Source organism: Sipha flava, unplaced genomic scaffold (assembly GCF_003268045.1).
Source record: "Sipha flava isolate LNK unplaced genomic scaffold, YSA_version1 72_pilon_pilon, whole genome shotgun sequence".
NCBI classification, from domain to species: domain Eukaryota; kingdom Metazoa; phylum Arthropoda; class Insecta; order Hemiptera; family Aphididae; genus Sipha; species Sipha flava.
Window position 1 is genome coordinate 545,344 of NW_020273612.1, and position 20,621 is coordinate 565,964.

Genomic DNA, 20,621 nt, shown 5'->3' on the forward strand with positions numbered 1-20,621 from the left:
ATATTATTTAAATAACATAATATATTAAATACATATTGGAAACATTATATAATACATTTGTTCTTTAATTATTTTCTAAGTTTTATAAACTGTAATAATTAAACATTGGATATTGATTTAATTTAATATAATATGAAATACAATTTCAATATTTATTTATATTTTTTTAATTTGTTATACAAACTAAAACTTTTATTAAAAAAAAAAAAAAAAACAAAGAACAACGAAATGTTACCATACAATTACTATTAAAAGATTTATTTAAAAATTCATGAATTTTATTAAAAGTATAATCCAATTTATGTAAATCGATAAATACAATACTTATGGTTGAAATTCATTTTCGATTAAAAAAAAAAACTTTTTAATTAGTTCTCCAGCTTCAACATCTGATTTACTGATCATTGCAGTAAATTGAGGAAAATCATTGGCTAATATCTATTAAAAAATAAATAAATAAATAAATAATATTTAATAAAATAAAATTTATAATCACAGGGGACATCAAATTTTTTAGTATTAAAAGTATTAAAAAAAACAGAAAAAGAAGTTATTACAAATTTATAAAAAAAAATGTAAGTAGGTATGTATGTAAATAATATGAATCAATGTGCTCTGTGGACTTAGGTAAATGTTGGTCATATACACGCTGGCATAGATTTTTCGTTCAAGACATACGAGTATATGTACAATTATTGTACATATATGTACTACAATATATTCTTTGCTCGTCTGGTTGCTCTTCCCTAATATCCCTAATATCTATCCCTAATATATATGCTTGTGATTATGATGTTAAAGCATAACTATATACGAGTACATGTCTACAATACAAATATTTACCATTATTTAGAAATGTATTAAAAATATATTTACCGAACTATCAAAAAGCAATACAAAATTATTTTCAATCATCAAAACATTTTATTATGCTTTTGACCTTAAAAAAATATGATTACGTTCTCCATAATCCTACTTTTTTTTTTATCATTATTTAACTTTTTTCATTTATCAAATGTTTTTATCTTTATACTATAAACCAGGGATGGGCAACTTAAATTTACTATAGAGTGTTAGTATCTATATACAATAAGTAGAGTCAATTTGTGTAACGATAACAAAAAAAAAACTTAAATAGTACAATTGTACAAGTGAAGAATGTGTTCCCATTGATTCAACACTACTAAGTTTAATTTTTATAAGTAGGTAAATACATAATAAAGATATGTGAATAATATTGAGTGAATGCCATCACACATTAATTTATAGATTATTTTTATTACTATACTGCGTGGATTAGGTACCAATATAAATAATATAATAAAATTTATAAGGGGTTCAACAAATACATCAGTGATTTCCATTTTTCCTAGAGTCATATCACGTATTTATGTTATTTACCGAAAACGTTTAGACACAAAAACATTTACGTAAATCTGTCACAACAATGAGCAGTACCGCAACTACAAAATAGGAGGCCCGTGTGCGGTAATTATATAGGCCCCTTCCTAGAATTTATTTTTGTTCAATTTAAGTATCAATTTTTTTAGGTTTTAAAACATGTTTCACATCAATTATTGTATGATATATGTATATATATATATATATCAAACTAAATACCTATAAATGTTGTATATAATACTTCACTACATATTTATGTAGTAAATTTATTTAAGTAGTTTAGGTAGGTATTTTGTATGCCTACTCAAATACTCAATGGACTCATTGTTAAATAAATATTATATTATTCTAAAATATTATAACAATCTTGCCTGAATTTTAAAAAGTTTTCTTTTTATTATTAAATAATTGAGTGTTTGTAAAGTGTAATTTATTTCAGGCTGGGACTAGGGGGTCTCCAAATGTATGTAAGCCTTGGGGCTGGCAAACTCTGCACACCCAGTTTTGCGGCACTGACAGTGAGGTATACGATAGAGGTATTAAAACGGTGCATCGTGAGAATTGGCGAAGGAATTCTTCTAATCGAAAACCAATATTAAATTATATATTTTTCAAAGGATTTGATCGTGAACATAAAAATTTAACGTGGAATTTGTACTAATGGCGGTAGCTTGTTCTATGGCAGAATGTTATAATTGACTTCAAGCTATCATCAAACAAAAAACCGCACGTGGGTGTTTGTATGATTCACAGAGAAGCTCTTGCTTTAAAATGTATCGGTCCGACTCTTGATGAGGTACTGCAATCAACTATTCAAATCGTATATTTCATCAAAACTCGACCATTGAAATCCAGTTTTGAACAATTATGTGTTAATTTAGAAACTCATTCTTCTATACTTCACCATTACCACTCTCGATGACTTTTACGTGGAAATTTAATGACAAGGGTATTTGAGCTTAGAATATTGGATTTTTTCTTTAAGATCACAATAGACCAGTGGTGTGGGGTGGGAGGGGATTAAAGTTTTTCTAAAAAATAATTAATTTTACAATATTATAAAAATACATACTCGTTAATAATTATATTACTATACAAATATTACAACCACATGATTTAAGTTATTGTTCTCTTTCTCTGTACTTTCTTAGCCAGTCATTTATGACTTGAACTTTTTTCTTCTTCTGGGGGAGGGGTTGAGACCTGGAAACATCTTCCCCCCCCCCAAAAATAAATAAATAAACCACTACAATAGATATTACGATAAATTTAAGACACTAATTTTCTAACGAAGTAGTCATATTTTTTTTTTAAGTTGAATATACTAAATAAACCGATGCAAGGGAATCAGATTCCCAATTTTGAGTTTCATGGAAATTAGTCCTATGGAAGACTAAAATAGAAGAGGACGCTTTTAATGGCTGCTTTTCTAGACTCAATACATTTCTAATCGAAAATTATTTGATACACAGTTGAAAATGAGTTCATTGAACCTCAAAATTCACTTTAAACACTATTTTTCACTGAACACTAATCAACAAAGTTGAATCAAGTATCCTTTCAATAATGACTTTCCAATAAACAGTGGCTATTGTACGGAGGAGTCCAGGGGTCAGAGCCAGTGGCGGATTTAACGGTAGTTTATTCATCAAATGCCGACGAGGCCCCCTCCTTAATTGTGTACCGAGGCCTACCTAAATTATGTAATTGATTTTTCTATTAATTTTGACTAAAAAAAATTGTATGTTGCAAACTGGGATATAATTTACAATTGTTTTATTAGTAAAATAATTTAAATATTTAGGAATACTTAAATATATAAGTAAATTTAAGTTATAAAACATTCTATATTTCTACGTAGTAGATATTGATCAGTAATGACAAATAATATTATTTATAATAATTATAATCAATGTTACAATGTAATCAATTTCGCTGCATCGGTTTTCCTATACAATACAAATTAAAATAGGTACACCAATATCAAGTAGGTACCTACTTTGTTATCATGGAAAATAAAATAACCATCAAGTATCAACAGTCACTTGTGAGTTTGTGGTTAATAAAATCTATTATTTTAATCCAGTGGTTCCCAACTGGTGTGCCACGATATCTCTATAAATTGTTTTATAAGTATGTATTTACCAGCTTATTATATATATATATATAGCCGAAAAAAAAAGAAAATTGTTTTATTATTGATGATGTGTAATATATTCGTGTTTTCATTATTACGCTTTGAGCTTAAAATATAGGTACAACTATTATATACAAATATTATGATAATTAAATAATTATATTGATAGGTGTTTGAAAAGTTTTGTTAACTATACTGTTTTTATATTCCAATAGCTATTAATTTACTGTAATGTAAAAGTAAACTGTAAATTGGTAAAAAAGTTGTATAAAATAATATCTATTTATAGCAGATATTTATCTTATTTATCTGTGCAACAAAAAAAAAAAAAAAAAAATAACGATTATTTTTGTCACCCCCCCCCCCCAGAGTAAGATTGAATGTACGCCACTGGATTGGTGTGCCGCGAAAATTTTGTTGGAGATGAAGTGTACCGCATTGTTATAAAGGTTGAAAACCACTGTTTTGATCATTTGATTCCAATTCGACGTAACGACAAGTCGCATGAAGACGCAATCAAGATTGTATGACAAATAAAAATAATTTTGTAAGAATAATAACAATCTTTTCATTACTTAATCTGCGGCCCTGTCACGTAAGTTATGATTTATTGAATACTGTTTTCGCGATTAATTCGCAACATTCATAATATTGAAAATGTGATAAACAGGGCTGTGAATTTAATGTATATGCATTATGTTTTGCATATTGCATATGTTCATACATTTAACGAGTTAGGACATTGTTTCTGCCGTTGAATAAATATAAAGTTTTTGTTGATATTATTATAGAGAGGCAATGAGTAATTGCCTCCACACCATCAATTGGTATTCACTTATATTTCTACGTTTTATATCATTATAAATGAACAGTGGATAAATGTTTGATTGTTAATGTTTGTGTACATGTTAATGTACAACAAATTTAAAAAGTTTTGTTACATGTTTAATTTTGTTCAGTAATGAAATAATATATTTACACATATTGTTATTTAATTTATATTATGTGTTATTAGTTGAAGAAGTATAATTGATACTAGTTTTTAGAGCATTGTCAAAAATACTTGTCAAAATGACAAGTTTGAAAAAAAATAATTCAAATAAAGTAAAACATCAACTTCGTTTAAAAGGTCTGTGTAAAACAGGGTGGTCTGCTAGAGTTAAAGCAATTGAATCGTTACTTTCAAATTTTCAATCCATTGTAAAATGTTTAGAAGAAGAATCTGAAAATTTAGAAACTAATTCTGAAAGTTTATTCCAAGCTAGATGTTTAATAAAATGTTTAAATTGGGTATTTTTTTTTTAAATTTAATATGGTGGAATAAAATACTACAAATGATTAATGTAGTATCCCGATTATTACAGTCAAAAAGTAATTACTTGTTCTTGGCGTTACAAAGTTTTCAATCTGTAGTTGACAAATTAAGTATTTTAAGAACTCATGATCAATATAATGCTTTTGTTATAGAAGCAAAAACTGTTAGGTCAAATTTTGATATCTTTACAGTTGTTTTAGAACCAACAGAATTTCAAAAGAAGAAGACAAAAAATATGCCGTTACAAATTGATGAAAATACTAAAGATATAAGTTTATCAGAAAAAGAAAAATATAGAAAAATTTATTTTGAAACATTAGACATGATTGGTGAATTAAATAAAAGGATAAATTAATCTTCCAAAGTCTTAGATTTGTTTTATTTTTTAAATCCAGATAAACTAAGAAAATTAAATATAGAAGAAAAAGTGCAAAGCTCTTATGTTACAGTATAATTACTTAATTGTAAACGAATTGTCTCTTGAAATAATGTCGTTTTAGAGTTATTATTTTGATTCAAAAGAATCAGAAAGCACAGATAATAATGTATTATGTTATTTGACATTCAATATTAAACATTCATTGTCTGATGTATTGCCCCAAATGGAAACTCATTTAAAAATATTTTTAACGCTACCCATTGGAAGTGCGAATGTTGAAAGAGCTATGAATGTACTAAGAAGGTTAAAAAATTATCTTCGTTCAATTATGGTTCAAAATCAAACAAGCAATTTAGCTTTACTTTCAATGGAGTATGAAGCAGCACAAAATCTCGATATGACTGAACTAATCGAAAAGTTTTCTAAGGCCAAAATTCGCAAAAGGTTCGTAAAATTCGTAAAAGCTATAATTTTTTTAAATTTAATTTTATACATCTATTATAAATTTTGTTTTATTTGTAAAAAATAAATAAAAAACATTTTCTATTACTTTTATAAAAAGAATGTTGGTTGGTCATTGTTTTCGTGAGCGAAGCGAGCGGTTTTGTAAAATAGGACTAACTATGTTACTGAAATTTTTTACGAGGTCCCTCTTATGGATTTGCTGACTTTATTTGAACCCTTAAATCCGCCACTGGTCAGAACCCTCCCCCCAGTGCCGCAAAAACCGGGTTTGCAGAGTGTGCCGCACACATGGGCCCCAAAGCTTACATACATTTGGGGGGCCCCGTAGTCCCAGCCTAAAATAAACTACACTTGACAAATACACAATTATTTAATAATATTATATTATTATTTTATAATAAAAAGAAACTTTTTTTAAAATTCAGATAAGGATGTTATAATATTTTAGAGTAATCTAATATTTATTTAACAATGAGTCCATTGAGTATTTGAGTAAGCATACAACATACCTACCTAAACTACTTAAATAAATTTACTATATAAATATGTAGTGAAGTATTATATACAACATTTATAGGTATTTAGTTTGATATATATATATACATATATCATACAATAATTGATGTGAAACATGTTTTAAAACCTAAAAAAATTGATATTTATAAATAAGACGTACAATAAAAATAAATCCTAGGAAGGGGCCTAATATAATTACCACACATGGGCCTCCTATTTTGTAGTTGCGGCACTGCCTAACCCTCAGATCCCGAGATTGGGCTGTGATATACTATTTGCTTGAGACGTTTGAGTTTTAAAGTTAAATAATGTTTTTTTTCGTTTATAGTATATAAGAATTCAATTTTAGGTAATAAATTATTAATGGAATTAACATTTTTGTGATAAGATAATTATAGATGATAAATATAAGATGATAATAAGAAGATTTTAAAGGACCCTCTTCAGAAAAAATTCTAAAAGCCGCCACTACCAACAAGTATGACATACGTTGAACAGGAACAATTGGTCAGTGTGACATCAGATTCCACAATGCAAATCATATTCGTATCACGGTCGTTAACCCAATTTCAGAAACATGGGAAACTGCAATAACCAGAATTAGCCAACAAAGCTCTGAAAAATGTAACATTTTGCAACTTTATATTTAAATGAGACTGGATTTTCTGTGGTTTTAACCAAATATTGATCCAAGGTAATCGTTGAGGAGGCGAGAACAGCCATTTCTAATCTAGATCATTGATTCGACTATTTTATGAAACATAAACAAGTCCATACATCTTACTGAATACTAATTAATTAATAAATCAATTTATGTTACTAAGCATGAAACATTTGTATTAAAAATGTTACTCTATATTAAATGAAGTTATAGGTAGGTAGTTAAAATGATGGTAAAGAATGGTAAGCCGAGTTTCGATGCGATACTGTGATGTTTAGTACATAAGTATGAGAAATAAACAATCAAGTTATAATGATTCATTCCCACAAACACCAACGTCGGTCAGACGGACCAAACATCCAGACGGATAGTCTTCTTTTTTTAAACAATGAGCGAGTCCTACGATTTATATGTCGAATGGATTATACTTACCGCCGAACATTTGCTCGTAGCATGTGTCCCCTGTATCTGTAAAGCTATCACCGATGAAACTTTTTTATTTCCAAACAGTTTTGCTCGTTCTTGAAACATTTTTACATCTTTTCCATCAATGTGGTTGCATTTGATCAGAATTAAATCTGTGTCCTGAAATGACGATAATGAAATATGCAGGTATCACAATCATGAATCAATCAAATATTCGTTATGCTTATGAATATACCTACTTAAACTGTAGCTAAAAAAAATAATCTTAATTGGATAATCAAGGAATGGATTTATGGTTTTTATTCTACACAGTAATTAATTATAGGTTAACCATAAACGCAATTATAAGGGAAGCGATTTCCCATGGGCATTTTATTGTATTAGCGTATTATTATGTTAGGTATCAAATACATGTCTTCGTTAATCGTGTTAATTGTAATTATTTATTTATAAACCGAAAAATTGGAAAACTGATGAATCGTATCGTATTCGTAAAGCAATTTTGAATAAATATTTTTTCTAAAATACATAAACCATTAGACTTATACCCATATATGTGAGTGAGATTCAAGAGTGGACATATTGGACTAACATTTAGAGGGAACTTAGGTGCACTATGTGAAAAAAAACAATGGATTCAGAAATAATTAACTAGTTAATATGGTAAATATTATTACTTTCAAACATTTGTTGTAGAAAAAATAAAATTTCCAAGAAAATTTCTTTTAAAATGTAGTTAAAATTTTGAAATATTAACTATTATCTGGTTATCCATATTTTTTTTTTTTAATAATACACGTGTCGTACCTACGGTATACGTATTATAAACTGATTGGTGAATTACAGTAAATAACTGAGTTTGATGGCTAATATACTATCGCATACTAGTTATTTAAATCGAACTTATCTAACATTACAGATTACTAACTGCAAGTTTACAAATTCCACATCTTGTTACTAGGAAATTGGGAAAACTGTTAAATAAATAAAACATAATTTTTGATTGTAACTTTGAATGTAAAAAGACACTAGATACAAGTCAAAAAGGTATTTAAATACAAGACACAAGATACTTTAAAATTATGCTTCTCGTATACGTATTCTAAATATTTACATCTAAGATACTGCCCAGCCTTGGGTAAGATACATTAAAACATCGTTGTTTATTTTTGTTTTATTCTTTTATTAATTTTCTGTCGAAGTTTCACGTCGGTAAAGCTTTTTCCGTGCCAACACATGAAACTTTTCTTTCTCTCACAATCATAAATAATCTTTTTTTATTTTTTTTTTATTCATTTTCCTTTTAGTATTATAAGTTACAAAAACCCAATCGATAGTTATTTTAATTATCTTTTAATTTTTGTAATGGAATAGTTCAAAATTGAATCTAAAAAATAACCCGATTTGTAAATGATAAATACGAGCAAATACATATATTCATCGAATTGCTAGAGCACGAGACCAAACCTAATACCATAAATATATTCAAAATCGTGGTGGCCGTGCATTTTCTACTGGGCAGCAGATTTGTCGGGAAATTGGGAATATAACAGTCTATGAAATGAGATATCGGTGAATTAGGTTTCAGTGACGAGGGAAAACACGAAGAATTTATGTTCGGTTTCTGGAGTAGTCATAGCCTTCATGATTTATATCACCTATGGATTCTTCACGACTTAAGCCGGGTTCCCACGACTCCTAGATATAATAATACGGTATATTTTCATTTTTTTTTCAATGCGTTCATAATGAAATTGATTCGGAATTACGCGTTTTTTTCCCTCAAAGACTGTGGATAAAATGTATTCAACTTAACATTATATTCAATAAATCCATATTAAAGAGAAACTTCTTGCCTATTAAATGATGTACATTTTGTTCACGGCTGTTTGCAGCAATAACGTACACAAATTATTATCACTTCAAAAGTACCAGATGTCTGTAAAAATTAGGTTTTTGCTTAAATATTTTATTTTGATCGATGTAATTGAATAATGCTCTTACTTTTATTATTTAAGATTATAGATTGTAATAAAATAAAGATAAGGTATAATGGATACTTGTACAATATAAATTAATATTAATATTGTACTGTAGCTAAATAAGTAGGTACGTTTCGCGTACGATTGTCGTAATAGTCACTTTACCAGATCGCAAATGTGTGTGTAGGAAATACCCATTATACCTTATCTTTATTACAATTTATAACAGTGGTTTTCAATCTTTTTAACAATACGGCACATTTCATCTCCAACAAAATTTTCGCGGTACACCAATCCATATATTATGGAACCATATTTTATATATATATATATATATATATATATATATATATATACTATTTACAGTCTACTCTATTAGAGTGTTATTTATTGTGAAATATATTAATACCAGTGGCGTATATAGGGGGGGGGATGCCTACTGGGCTGCATCCCCCCGAAATGTTTACAAAAAACTTAAAAATTATTTTAAACGTAGGTATGTTATGTTTTAATGGTTCTTTATGCTTATTTAGAATTTTCGTCCAACGTCAAATCGTTTTGGGATATTCTGTAAATAAAATGTAGATAAGTAAGTACCTACCGTGTCTTGTTAGTAATTTTTAGATAGCAGTGGAAATTTAATTCTGTCCATAATAGTAATAAGTAATAAGTAATAGTAATAATTCCCTCCCGAAAATATTTTCTATATACGCCACTGATTAATACAATCGATCGATCGAGACAGCTGCGACAGGCATACTTACAATAAATAGTAAAAATAACAATAAAAATATTTATAAATTTCCAGTGACATATCTGAACTCGACAGGATGTAGACATATTATTTAAAAAAAAAATTCAATTTTTCTCATTTTGATATCAGGCAATAATGACCGCTTAATTTTAATTTGTGGACCACTGTGTGGTGACTGAAAATAATAATAATTTATTATCTATGGACTAATTATTATATACCTATCATAATAAATAATAGTCAATAAAATGGATAAATTATAATTATATTCCTATAGTTTTTCAGTTTTAACATTAAATCATTAAAGCAGCCCTCTTTCAGCAAGTTCCCTCGGCGTAGGCCCAAGTCACCCACCCATAACACCGGCACTGCTCTAACACGCCAAATTTTAAAATTTTATAAATTGGCCATCTAATTACTTCGAGTCGCCAATTCCTAATACATATAGTAGTATAGGTAATAATGTTATTAAAATGTTCTCAGCTAAATCCTATAATTATATTTTAATGATGTTCACTGCGTAACCAGGTTGCATATTACCAAAGTGTACATGGTCTCGGTACAAAATAAATCATTTTCATTAGACCGTTCAAAATTTTATATTTTATCGCGCTTTTCGTCACCCATATTTTGACAACAAAATTATTATCAATAATAAAATTTTACATAGACAAATAAATAAAATTCAACATATTTTTAACATACATTGACATACGTATTTTGAATTATTATTACAAACGTTTACAACTAACTACATCTTACTCCATAGACGATCAACGTAGTCTTTTACACTCGCCTTTGACCATCTATACAAAAACAATAAGAATGCATCTGAGCCCGTTACTGAAAACTGAGCTCCTTATATCTAATGTTGTGTGTGTGTGTATGTGTGTAATATTTTATCGTTATATTTTATTCTATTCATTATTCACAACATATTCTTATCCTAATGGCGAACAATTTTTATAATTATTTTGTTATACATTAAATTTCAAAAAAAATATGATTGCTTAGGCGCATATCATTATACGTCATTATATTAATAATTATGTATCATGAATCATACAAGCATAACTTTTGGACACTATTATGCATGGTGCAATAGTATGATTATTATTAATTAGTATGAACAATGAATAGGTACCTATTATGCACAACTTATTTCCACATTGTAGTAAAATGTATTTAAATCCAAAAAATAATAATAAAAAAAAATACTTATATTGGTACTTATATCCTCTAAGCTGTACAAATATAAATGGATACATATTTATTGTGTAAAATGACCAAGCACAACTATAATGTAATATTTCTGAATATTATTTATTTGTTTATGTATAATTTTGTTATCAAAATATCGGTAACGAAAAGCGCGGTAAAATATAAAATTTTGAACGGCCCAACGAAAATGATTTTTTTTTTACCTAGTGCCGAGACTATGTAAACTTTGGTTATACCTATGTAGGGCAGATGACTTGAAGCATTTGTATATTTGTTTTGCACAGTCACAGAAATAGCAGAGTACGAAACAAATACGTTTCATGCTTTCACAAAACTAGTTTTGAAATTTAATTTTGCATATAAATGTATATTTTGAGTCCTTTTTGTTTTTAGGCCATATTTTACACTTTTATACACTATTTTATACTTTTTAGGACATATTTAACTTAAATTGATTTTTTCCAAAGTGACATTTTTATTTCAAACAATACAATCAAAATGTTTGGATAACAATTTATTTATTTTTAATTTTTGTCATTTAATATGTTTTTTGACTGTCCGCGGGTACACATTTTTCCCAGAAGCAATAACGATCTAACGTTGTTTCTTTAGAGCAAATTAAAAAATTAAGAAAATTAAGTAAAATGTATTTTGTTTATTTGGCTATGGTATATAATATATTTCAATTATGTAATTTTTTTACCTTGATTTTAATGCTATTTATTTTATTAATACTTTTTAATAAAAAGGCTAAAATAAAATTTTAAGTGCATATTTTAAGTACATAAGTGCTTGCATATTTAGAGCTTTTTTAGAGCTACAAGTCCTCTGCCCTAGTTATATGCAACCGGGTTTGCACAGATTTATAGTTAAGTTTAGATTTATAAAATTTTATTTTGTACTTCATATTGTTCAGTATCAAAGTTTAATTTAATATTATACAATAGATACGACTATATTGTAATGCATTATATAGATTAAAGAGACACACCACTCTGCAAGTACAAACTGAACGAGTAACTTGAACGTATGCTGATTTTTAGGAGACACTGAATCGAACACGAATCAGTACAATGCTTGATACCGTAATTAATTAAAACGTGTATATATATATATATATATATAAACATGCATTACATGTGATTGTAGAGCTTGTACGAATCTGGTGGCTTCGGTTTCGCATGCAAACGCCACGAAGCAATTTTCACCGCTCTGTTGATCGCATTTGGTGAGCGGCACGAGTGACTTTTTGGATTCAACTGTAATACCGTATCTAAAGACAATCGCAAATCGATAGTTAATAGCCTTCTAATATTATGTAGTTGGCGGCCGGGGATTATTTTATTTCTAAGCAATTAACGTGCTGATTTATAAAGGCGAAACGTATTAGACATATTCAGTGGCATATTTACATGTTCGATGTATACCGCCTTTAATTACTTAAAATATATTAGATCATATATATTATATACATATGTTATAAGTTAGAAATTATAACTATACCTTGTGGTTTGTACTCGATTTTATAGTCCTCAACAACAATCATCAGTTTCCTATATTATTTCATTTTTTTTTTTTTTATACCGTTATTCTAAGATATGAGACGGTAAATTGGAAAGTCAACAAAATATTCGTAGAACCTTCGAGTTCTATAAACACTATATATTAAAGTTACGTACTACAAAATTAAAAATATATATTTTGTTACTGGATGGATACAATAATAAAAATATGAGTACTATAAGCACCTATAGTATCGCATAGGTAATTTTCAAAAATGTCGTATGTCTGCATGTAAATACGCCACTGGATCTATTAACTAATTGTAAAGTTCGGGGGTTCTTAACCGATGGTCCATGGACCCCTATGGGGTTTGTAGAGGATAATTCGGGGGTCCACAAAATGGATGTGAGATTTTTAAAATTACCTAAGAATAAATTTGTTTCAAATTATTTAATGAATCAAAATCGTTTGTTAAGAAAAAAATGTCCCCGATTTAAAAGAGATAATACAATCAAAACAACAGCAAATATCACGTTAAAACTTAAATAATCACCAAAAAATTATTCGTATGTATGATGTATCATAAATATGACTAAGCAAAATTACGTATTTACTAAGTCTTATATTATTATCATTACAGTAGAACGCCTCTAGCCCGCCCTCGGCTAGTCCGCCACTCAGGATGATCCGACCATAGTATTATTGATATGAATATGAATTTTCCAATTTATAGTATGTGGCTAGATATATTTATAAAATGAGTTGCCCGTTTACTATTTATCTATTTTTATTTATTTTATTATTTAATTATTTATTTAATTTAATATATGTATGTAACTAAAAATAATATTTAAAATAATTTAATAAATAAATTTGGTAACATTTTGTCTTCAAAGTTTCTTTATATTCTGATAATCCGACCTTTATCGCATTCCGACTAGAGGTCTCTATTACACGTGTAGTTAAATTCATGGATACACGTGAAATTAAAATTCACGTACGCAATCACGTGAAATAAATTCACGTGCATTTATGAATTTAAATACACGTGAATCCGTGAATTTAACTTCACATGAGTCCGTGAATTTTGTTATTAAACACGCGTTTATTATTACATTTAAAATTTTATTTTCAATACATTAAATATCTTCCAATGACTTCTTACTTTTTACATGACAATTGGCAGTGATCGGTTAACAATTATTTATTATGAACAGAACATCCACGGAAAACTAGTATTTTAGAATACAGTTTTTTGACAAATGTTTATTATTTGAAACTTAATAATATTTTACATACATACAAAAATAATTGAACAATTATGTATAGCATTAAAATGTATAACAATAAGAACATGTTTTACATTTTATTTATTTATTAATTTTGAACAATAAGCTCAATTTTTTCACGTGCATAATTTACTCGTATAATATAATATATATGTTATAGTTTAATAAATCCTAACAGATAAACAGATATCCATGTGTATGTATTTGTGTTATAAATTATAATTAGAATATTATACCTATAAATACTACATGTTATATGAAATTAAATAACAATAATTTGTAAAAAATAAACATAATAATTTTCATTCTAATAGTTTTCTATTTTGATAAAGAAAAATCAACATATTAACATTTTCCGACAGCAAACAGCTTCTTTTTGACGTAACTATATTACCTTTTTTTACGGAAATTATCAACATATCTTTTTAAATATATTATTAAAATTTAATGAATTCAGTAACAGTACATGATGTCACAATGTGGAAACCAAATAAGAAACGACCGATAGAGAGGCCAAGGCAGCGATGGACAGACCGAGTTAAAGAAGACCTCAAGCTCCTGGGGATTATAGAGGGAGAACAATTGGCGAAGAACAGAGAATTGTGGAGAGGTGTAGTAGAAGCGGCGATGGACCTTCAAGGCCCGGAATAAGCCAAAAAAAAAAAAAAAATGAATTCAGTAAATATTGTTTCAAGCACACGTTAAATAAATATCCGTGATTTACTAATTAATTACACGTGAATTAAATACACGGATTTTTAAATTTAAGTACACGTGAACAAAAAACACGTGATCACGTAAATCTTAATTCACGTTCAAATTCGAGAGCTCTAGTTCCGACCACACCCCCAGTCCTGAAAGTGACGGATTAGAGGGATTCTACTGTAAAAAATAATTTTAATTAAAAATTTAGTTTTTTCGAGAGGGTCCATGGTTATAGTTTATAATAGAAAGGGGCCCATAACCAAAAAAAGGTTAAGAACCTATGGTTTAGTTGCATAATATTTACTTGAGTAATTCACTGGGCAGTTCTATAGCAATAGGATCTTTGTTCACCGTCCAATTATCGCCTTCGTTCCACGTATAATCGTACACCGTCCTCCAGTGGTTGTTCCATACGTTGAGATTGGCTTTATTAAACTGATCTATTCAGGAGGAAAAATATACGACATGAATATTTTCCGACACTTTACGTTATTTTATATTAAGGATTTGTAATTAACGACAATGAAACGGTCACCAAGTAAAAACGGGCTGTATTTATATATTTTCCGCCCTAGGTCAATCATATTTGTACGCCCCATCCTCCATAACAATATATGCATTATGTTGCATATTTTTTTTGTATATAAATTTTTAGTTATAATTCTTTATTTAGACTTAATTTGTTAATTACGCAGATAATGTTATTAACAATTTTTAATTATTATTAAAATGTAGATATTTTTACTTATAATTTAATAAATATAATATTTAGTAATATATTATTATGTGTTCATCGAGTTGCAACGTTGCTGGCCGCCCCCCTAAATGGATTAAAATTTGATCATCCGGGGCAAATATCCCTATTAACCTTCCCTTAAATACGGCCCTGACGGTCGTGCATGACAGCATTAAGTTTTTTATTTAATATGGTAAATATAGATACTATAGATAGAAAACTTTCGTTGATTCATTATCTATCACTCTAGAACAATCCCATAGTCGAAGGATATCATCACACCATTTCAGAATTGTACAAGGAGGTTCAAACATTTAAAAAGGTCAAATTTCCCTCCTTCGCAAACAAACTGTCGATCAATTTTTCCATATTTTTTTATTAGAAATTGTATTAAATTAATTGGTCTCGTATTATACACTAATTATAATAATAATTGTTATTGTTTTATTTAATATAAAATCTAGTGATGTAGTAAATGCAATTTTGATCTTTCGGAAATTGAATAATATTTGTAACTATTGAAATATAATGTAGTTCCGAACAATTTAAATAAAGAAAACATTGAATATTTAAGTGTCTAAACGATAAAATTAAGTCTGTGATATTGTTATAGATAACATATTCTTGTGAGGTGCGTACACACACTTTGCTTCCCCTAAATAGCGTCCCGGCCCAATGGGTCACAAGGATTATGAAGTACCATCACGACTGTAAGTTTTTGCGTGTATATGCTTCACATATCACTTACCGGCCAACTGGTTGTAGTATAATTGATAGCAACTGAACTGCAATTCCCGACTGGACTCGATCACCGGCTGTGTGGAGCAAAACAACGCGATCTTTAAGGACGTACAATCCCGAACCCTGAACTGACCGCAAGCCACAATCACTGTTGAATCCGTCGTGTCCCTTACAAATACGCTGTATAACAAACATAGGATAAATGCAATGTGTTTTTTTTCTATAACACTATAGCGTTTAATACAGTAACGTATTGTAATTCTTTAGTTTTCCTCAGCGGTGACCTCAAAAAACGCCGGGTAAGTAATAATAACGTGTAATTTAAATTTGAGTTACTATTCAGTGTTCAGTGGTGTTAACATCAAATCCAATTACCTTATCATGATTTGAAAATATGCAAAATAGATAATCTGTATGATCCGATTTGCATCGACCGATCCGGATTATACAACGACAAACCTGTATTATTAGGATCAATCGGAATTAAAATGTACAGTATTCCAATCCAGTATACTTTAAGAAAATTTAGTAATTTATTATTCTCCGTGAAATATTCAAATGTTATAAAATGCCTACTGTAGTGAGATCTTAAAAATACATTTTTTGTAGATTTTTTTTTTATTGACTTAATGAAATGAATTAAAACGTCTGACCTGTTAAATAGTTCTTGATAAGGTCTAAATTACATATAGGTAAGCGTACGCAAGGGAGAAAAATGCAAAAAGATGGATTAAACGGGAAAATCGATATTTTTAAGTACGAGTCGTTGATTAGTCATTCGATCAACCCTTAGCTTTCCCACCAATCGCAGATGCATCGTCGTTGTACACTGAACGTATTAACGCAGAATTAGTCGAGCCAACTCGGCCTAAATTTCCGATCGTCTGGGGCCCATGGCCAAAAATGAAAATAGGAAATATGATAATAATAAAATATAAAGTGTTTAATTATGCAATTTTGGTGGCAAAAATAGTTTTAATAAAATTGTAGTCTTATTTTAATTTTTAAACTGAAATCATTTTCTCAAGTTCTATGGTATTTTCTAATACGATTTTATTAAATAGTTATTCAAAATTTTTTTTAAGGGCCCCGTGTCGGCTATTATGAAATGCGAAAAATTGTTTTTCAAGCGGTTATCTGGCTTTTTAAATTCCTGAAATATTGCACCAGGATTTAAAAAGTTGTAACATTTTCTATACCGCCTTGACCATACGATTCCAACGGTACCACTTAGATCTCTATAAAAGCAGTAATGTGTTATGGCCTGCGGAAGTTTTTTAATTTTAAATCATTTTTTAGACTTTTTTTACGGAATAGGAAGATTATAACTGATTATCAATTTTAAATTTTCGTACACAAATTATTTGAATTATTAAACAGCAATATTTAACAGCATTGGCTTTTAAATTTCTATTCCAAATAATGAGGAAAAATTTAGAACAAAAAGCTTAACATTTACTTTTTCTAAAGACTTGTTTCAATATATTGATAAGACGAAGTAGGGCAGTAGAATGTTGTCAATTGAAAAAATAAATGCTCATGAAAATATTGTAGTGACAGGGAGTATCCTGTATTCATATTCCCGCAAAACATTTCGAAAAACGATTTTAAAACTTTCGAAAGCCCTCCCGTGAATGTTGCTCCTGTAAATTTCAAGTAGTATCGTTGAAGCCGCATGGTCAAACGGTTTCAAAATGTAATTTAATTTTTTTTCTAATTTGAACAATGTTCGAAACATCAATTCGATTAATTGACAGCTATTTGACCGTTTAAAAAATAATTTTTCACATTCAACAACTATCATATGAGTAAACAGTCTGATGAATGAGGTTAGTTGAAAATCACTGAATCCGAGGCCCAATCGTGAACCGAACCGACGACACTGCGCTTACGTTACCCGCAGTATTTTTCATCACCAGCGCTCACCTCTGTTTGGTCGGTCCCAGAAGGATGGTACACCTCTGACAGTCGTCCACGGTCACCGAACCGGCGTGGTCCAGCAGGAAGATCTCGGCGTCTTGGCAGTTGCGCACGATAAACTGTTGACCACCGATAGAGCCGGGTGGCTTGTACGCCGTGCGACCGTTCACGTTTTCCATCACGTAGTCCGCGGGGTCCAAGTGTTTGCGTTCCACCCTGCAGCACATATATAATCGCGATGTGTGAGAACAATAACGGCACGATGCCCGGTTTCGTCGGCTGGGAGGGGTGCGCGTGAGAGCGGAGGGTGAGAAGTTCGCACGCGCGTTCGTGATTATCTGAGAACGATTGAACAATCGAGCAGTGTTCTAAGAAATAAAAACAACAATATGGACTCGATAAGTGATCCGAGGCCGAGAAGATATCTGCTGTACGAATTGCGTTACACGAACAGTACGCGCGAGCGCCGTGTTTTGAGACCATGTTGGTGCGGATACCTACCACGAGTACACCATTTTTTTCGGCTCTTTCGCGGCCCCGAATTTGCAACAGTAAGATCCCATCTAATTTTTTTTCCCCTTCGTTTTTTACAGTACTCGGATCATCCGTTTCCCATCGCGTGAAATGTAGTCGGTCGACGAGCGGACACTGGATAATACATTTTCTCCTCGGCCCCCAGTAAGCACGGCACCGTCACACCAGTGTTTGCAAACATAGGTTTCCACGGCGACTCCAACGCGCATCGCTTCCTCCTCCAACGCCCCTCCCCCCATTTGTACTCACGCCGCGACAATGGCGTGGGCGGCATCGAAGTCGACGCGCACACGGCCGTGAGCAGAAGGGTTAACGCACAACAACGGAGACGGCACCATCACGTTCAACTGGTTCTGCCGTTTCGGAGGTGTAAAAGAGAAAAAGTATAACAAAACATTTTTCGGTGACAACAACGACGACGTCACGTGTGAATGATTTTCAGACAACAGTGTGTATCACAGGACGCGGTGTGTATTCAGGACATCCCGTCTTCTAATGAATATTCAAATAAAAACGCTTTAAAATCGCATACCAGCGATGACTAATGATTTATAATAACAACTCATGCGAGTCCAAATGGTTCATCGATTTAGTAATTGTTTTTATAGTCCAATTCAGTTGATTTGAGCAGCACTACAGTCATACGTTATAATCAGTGCTTGACTTGGCAAAATTAAAAAACGGGAACTCTGTTTACTTTAAAGAAAATAGCGTCCTCAAAACTTGTTAAGCTTTATAATTATAACGTAATAACAGTAGGGGTACGCTAACATTTCTGAAAATCAGTTGGGGTACTCCGTCCCCCCTCAAGTCAAGCACTGGTTATTATACAGAGTGATCGAGAAGTCGCGCACATGAAAATTTTGAAAAAATTTTTGTGTTTGTAAATAGTATTTTGATCGAATTACTTACACTTTTATTCATAAATACAAACACATAAAATATTCAAAATTAATTTATACATATGCAATATCCGTGTTTTACAATACTCAAAATGGCTACGTTGTTCATTAATGCATGCACGAACCCGTTTTACCACGTTTGTAGCCATAAGCGCAACTAGGGGGGGTGCAATAGGGGTTTTAGCAACCCTGAGTTCAAATGTAGCACTCCTGTTTTTTTTTCCAGATCTATATGATCTATAGTAATTACAGTTAAATACCATTTAATTTTATTTTCAGCTATTTCAGCACCCCCAATATTTGGGCTCTAGTTGCGCTCATGTTTGTAGCCACTTTGTGGAGTACGTTAGGTTAGGTTAATATCCGTTTTTAGGTTACTCTTCAGTTCATCCAATATTTGTAGTCTATTTTTATAAACCCTTCCATTACGATTACTCCATAAAAATAAATCTAGGTCTAAGATTAACTTAATCAACGCTAGTATACTCCACAAAGTGGCTACAAACGTGGTAAAACGTGTTCATGCATTCATTAATGAACAACGTAGCCATTTTGAATATATATCGTAAAACATGCATAATGCATATGTATAAATTAATTTTGAATACTTTTTGTATTTGTATCTATAAATAAAAGTATAAGTAATTCAATAAAAATACTATTTACAATCTCATTCATGTTGATGTGCGCGACTTCTCGATTACTTCATATTATAGTACAATATTTGTAATTCGTACAATAAAAATGGATTGTTTGAAATAGTTAATACACAGTTAATAACCTAAATAATATACTTAGGGACAACTGATAATTATCTTTTTGCCTACATCACAAGTTAAAAAAAATACATGGATACAAGTTGCATAAATTTTGACAGTAGAATACTATGGATAAATGTTTAGAATAAAACATTTATTGAATGTTTATAATTAATATATAAACAACATTTATAATCATAACAAAAATTATATTTTAATAAAATATTGCTTATTTACTTAATCAAATAATTAAAAATGTATGATAAAAAAAAATAT

General features: G+C 29.9%; 1 protein-coding gene across 1 annotated transcript; it reads right to left on the bottom strand.

The window, feature by feature from the left end:
• Positions 1 to 241: 241 nt before the first annotated feature.
• Positions 242 to 18,976, bottom strand: LOC112692292 (protein XRP2-like). The gene is made up of 7 exons (XM_025566922.1): positions 18,653 to 18,976; positions 18,158 to 18,367; positions 16,239 to 16,411; positions 15,059 to 15,194; positions 12,395 to 12,530; positions 7,307 to 7,459; positions 242 to 438 (listed from the first exon to the last, which is right to left on the bottom strand). The coding sequence occupies exons 1-7, from the start codon at positions 18,712 to 18,714 to the stop codon at positions 325 to 327; spliced, it is 984 nt and encodes a 327-aa protein (XP_025422707.1). The 5' UTR covers positions 18,715 to 18,976; the 3' UTR covers positions 242 to 324.
• Positions 18,977 to 20,621: the final 1,645 nt, after the last annotated feature.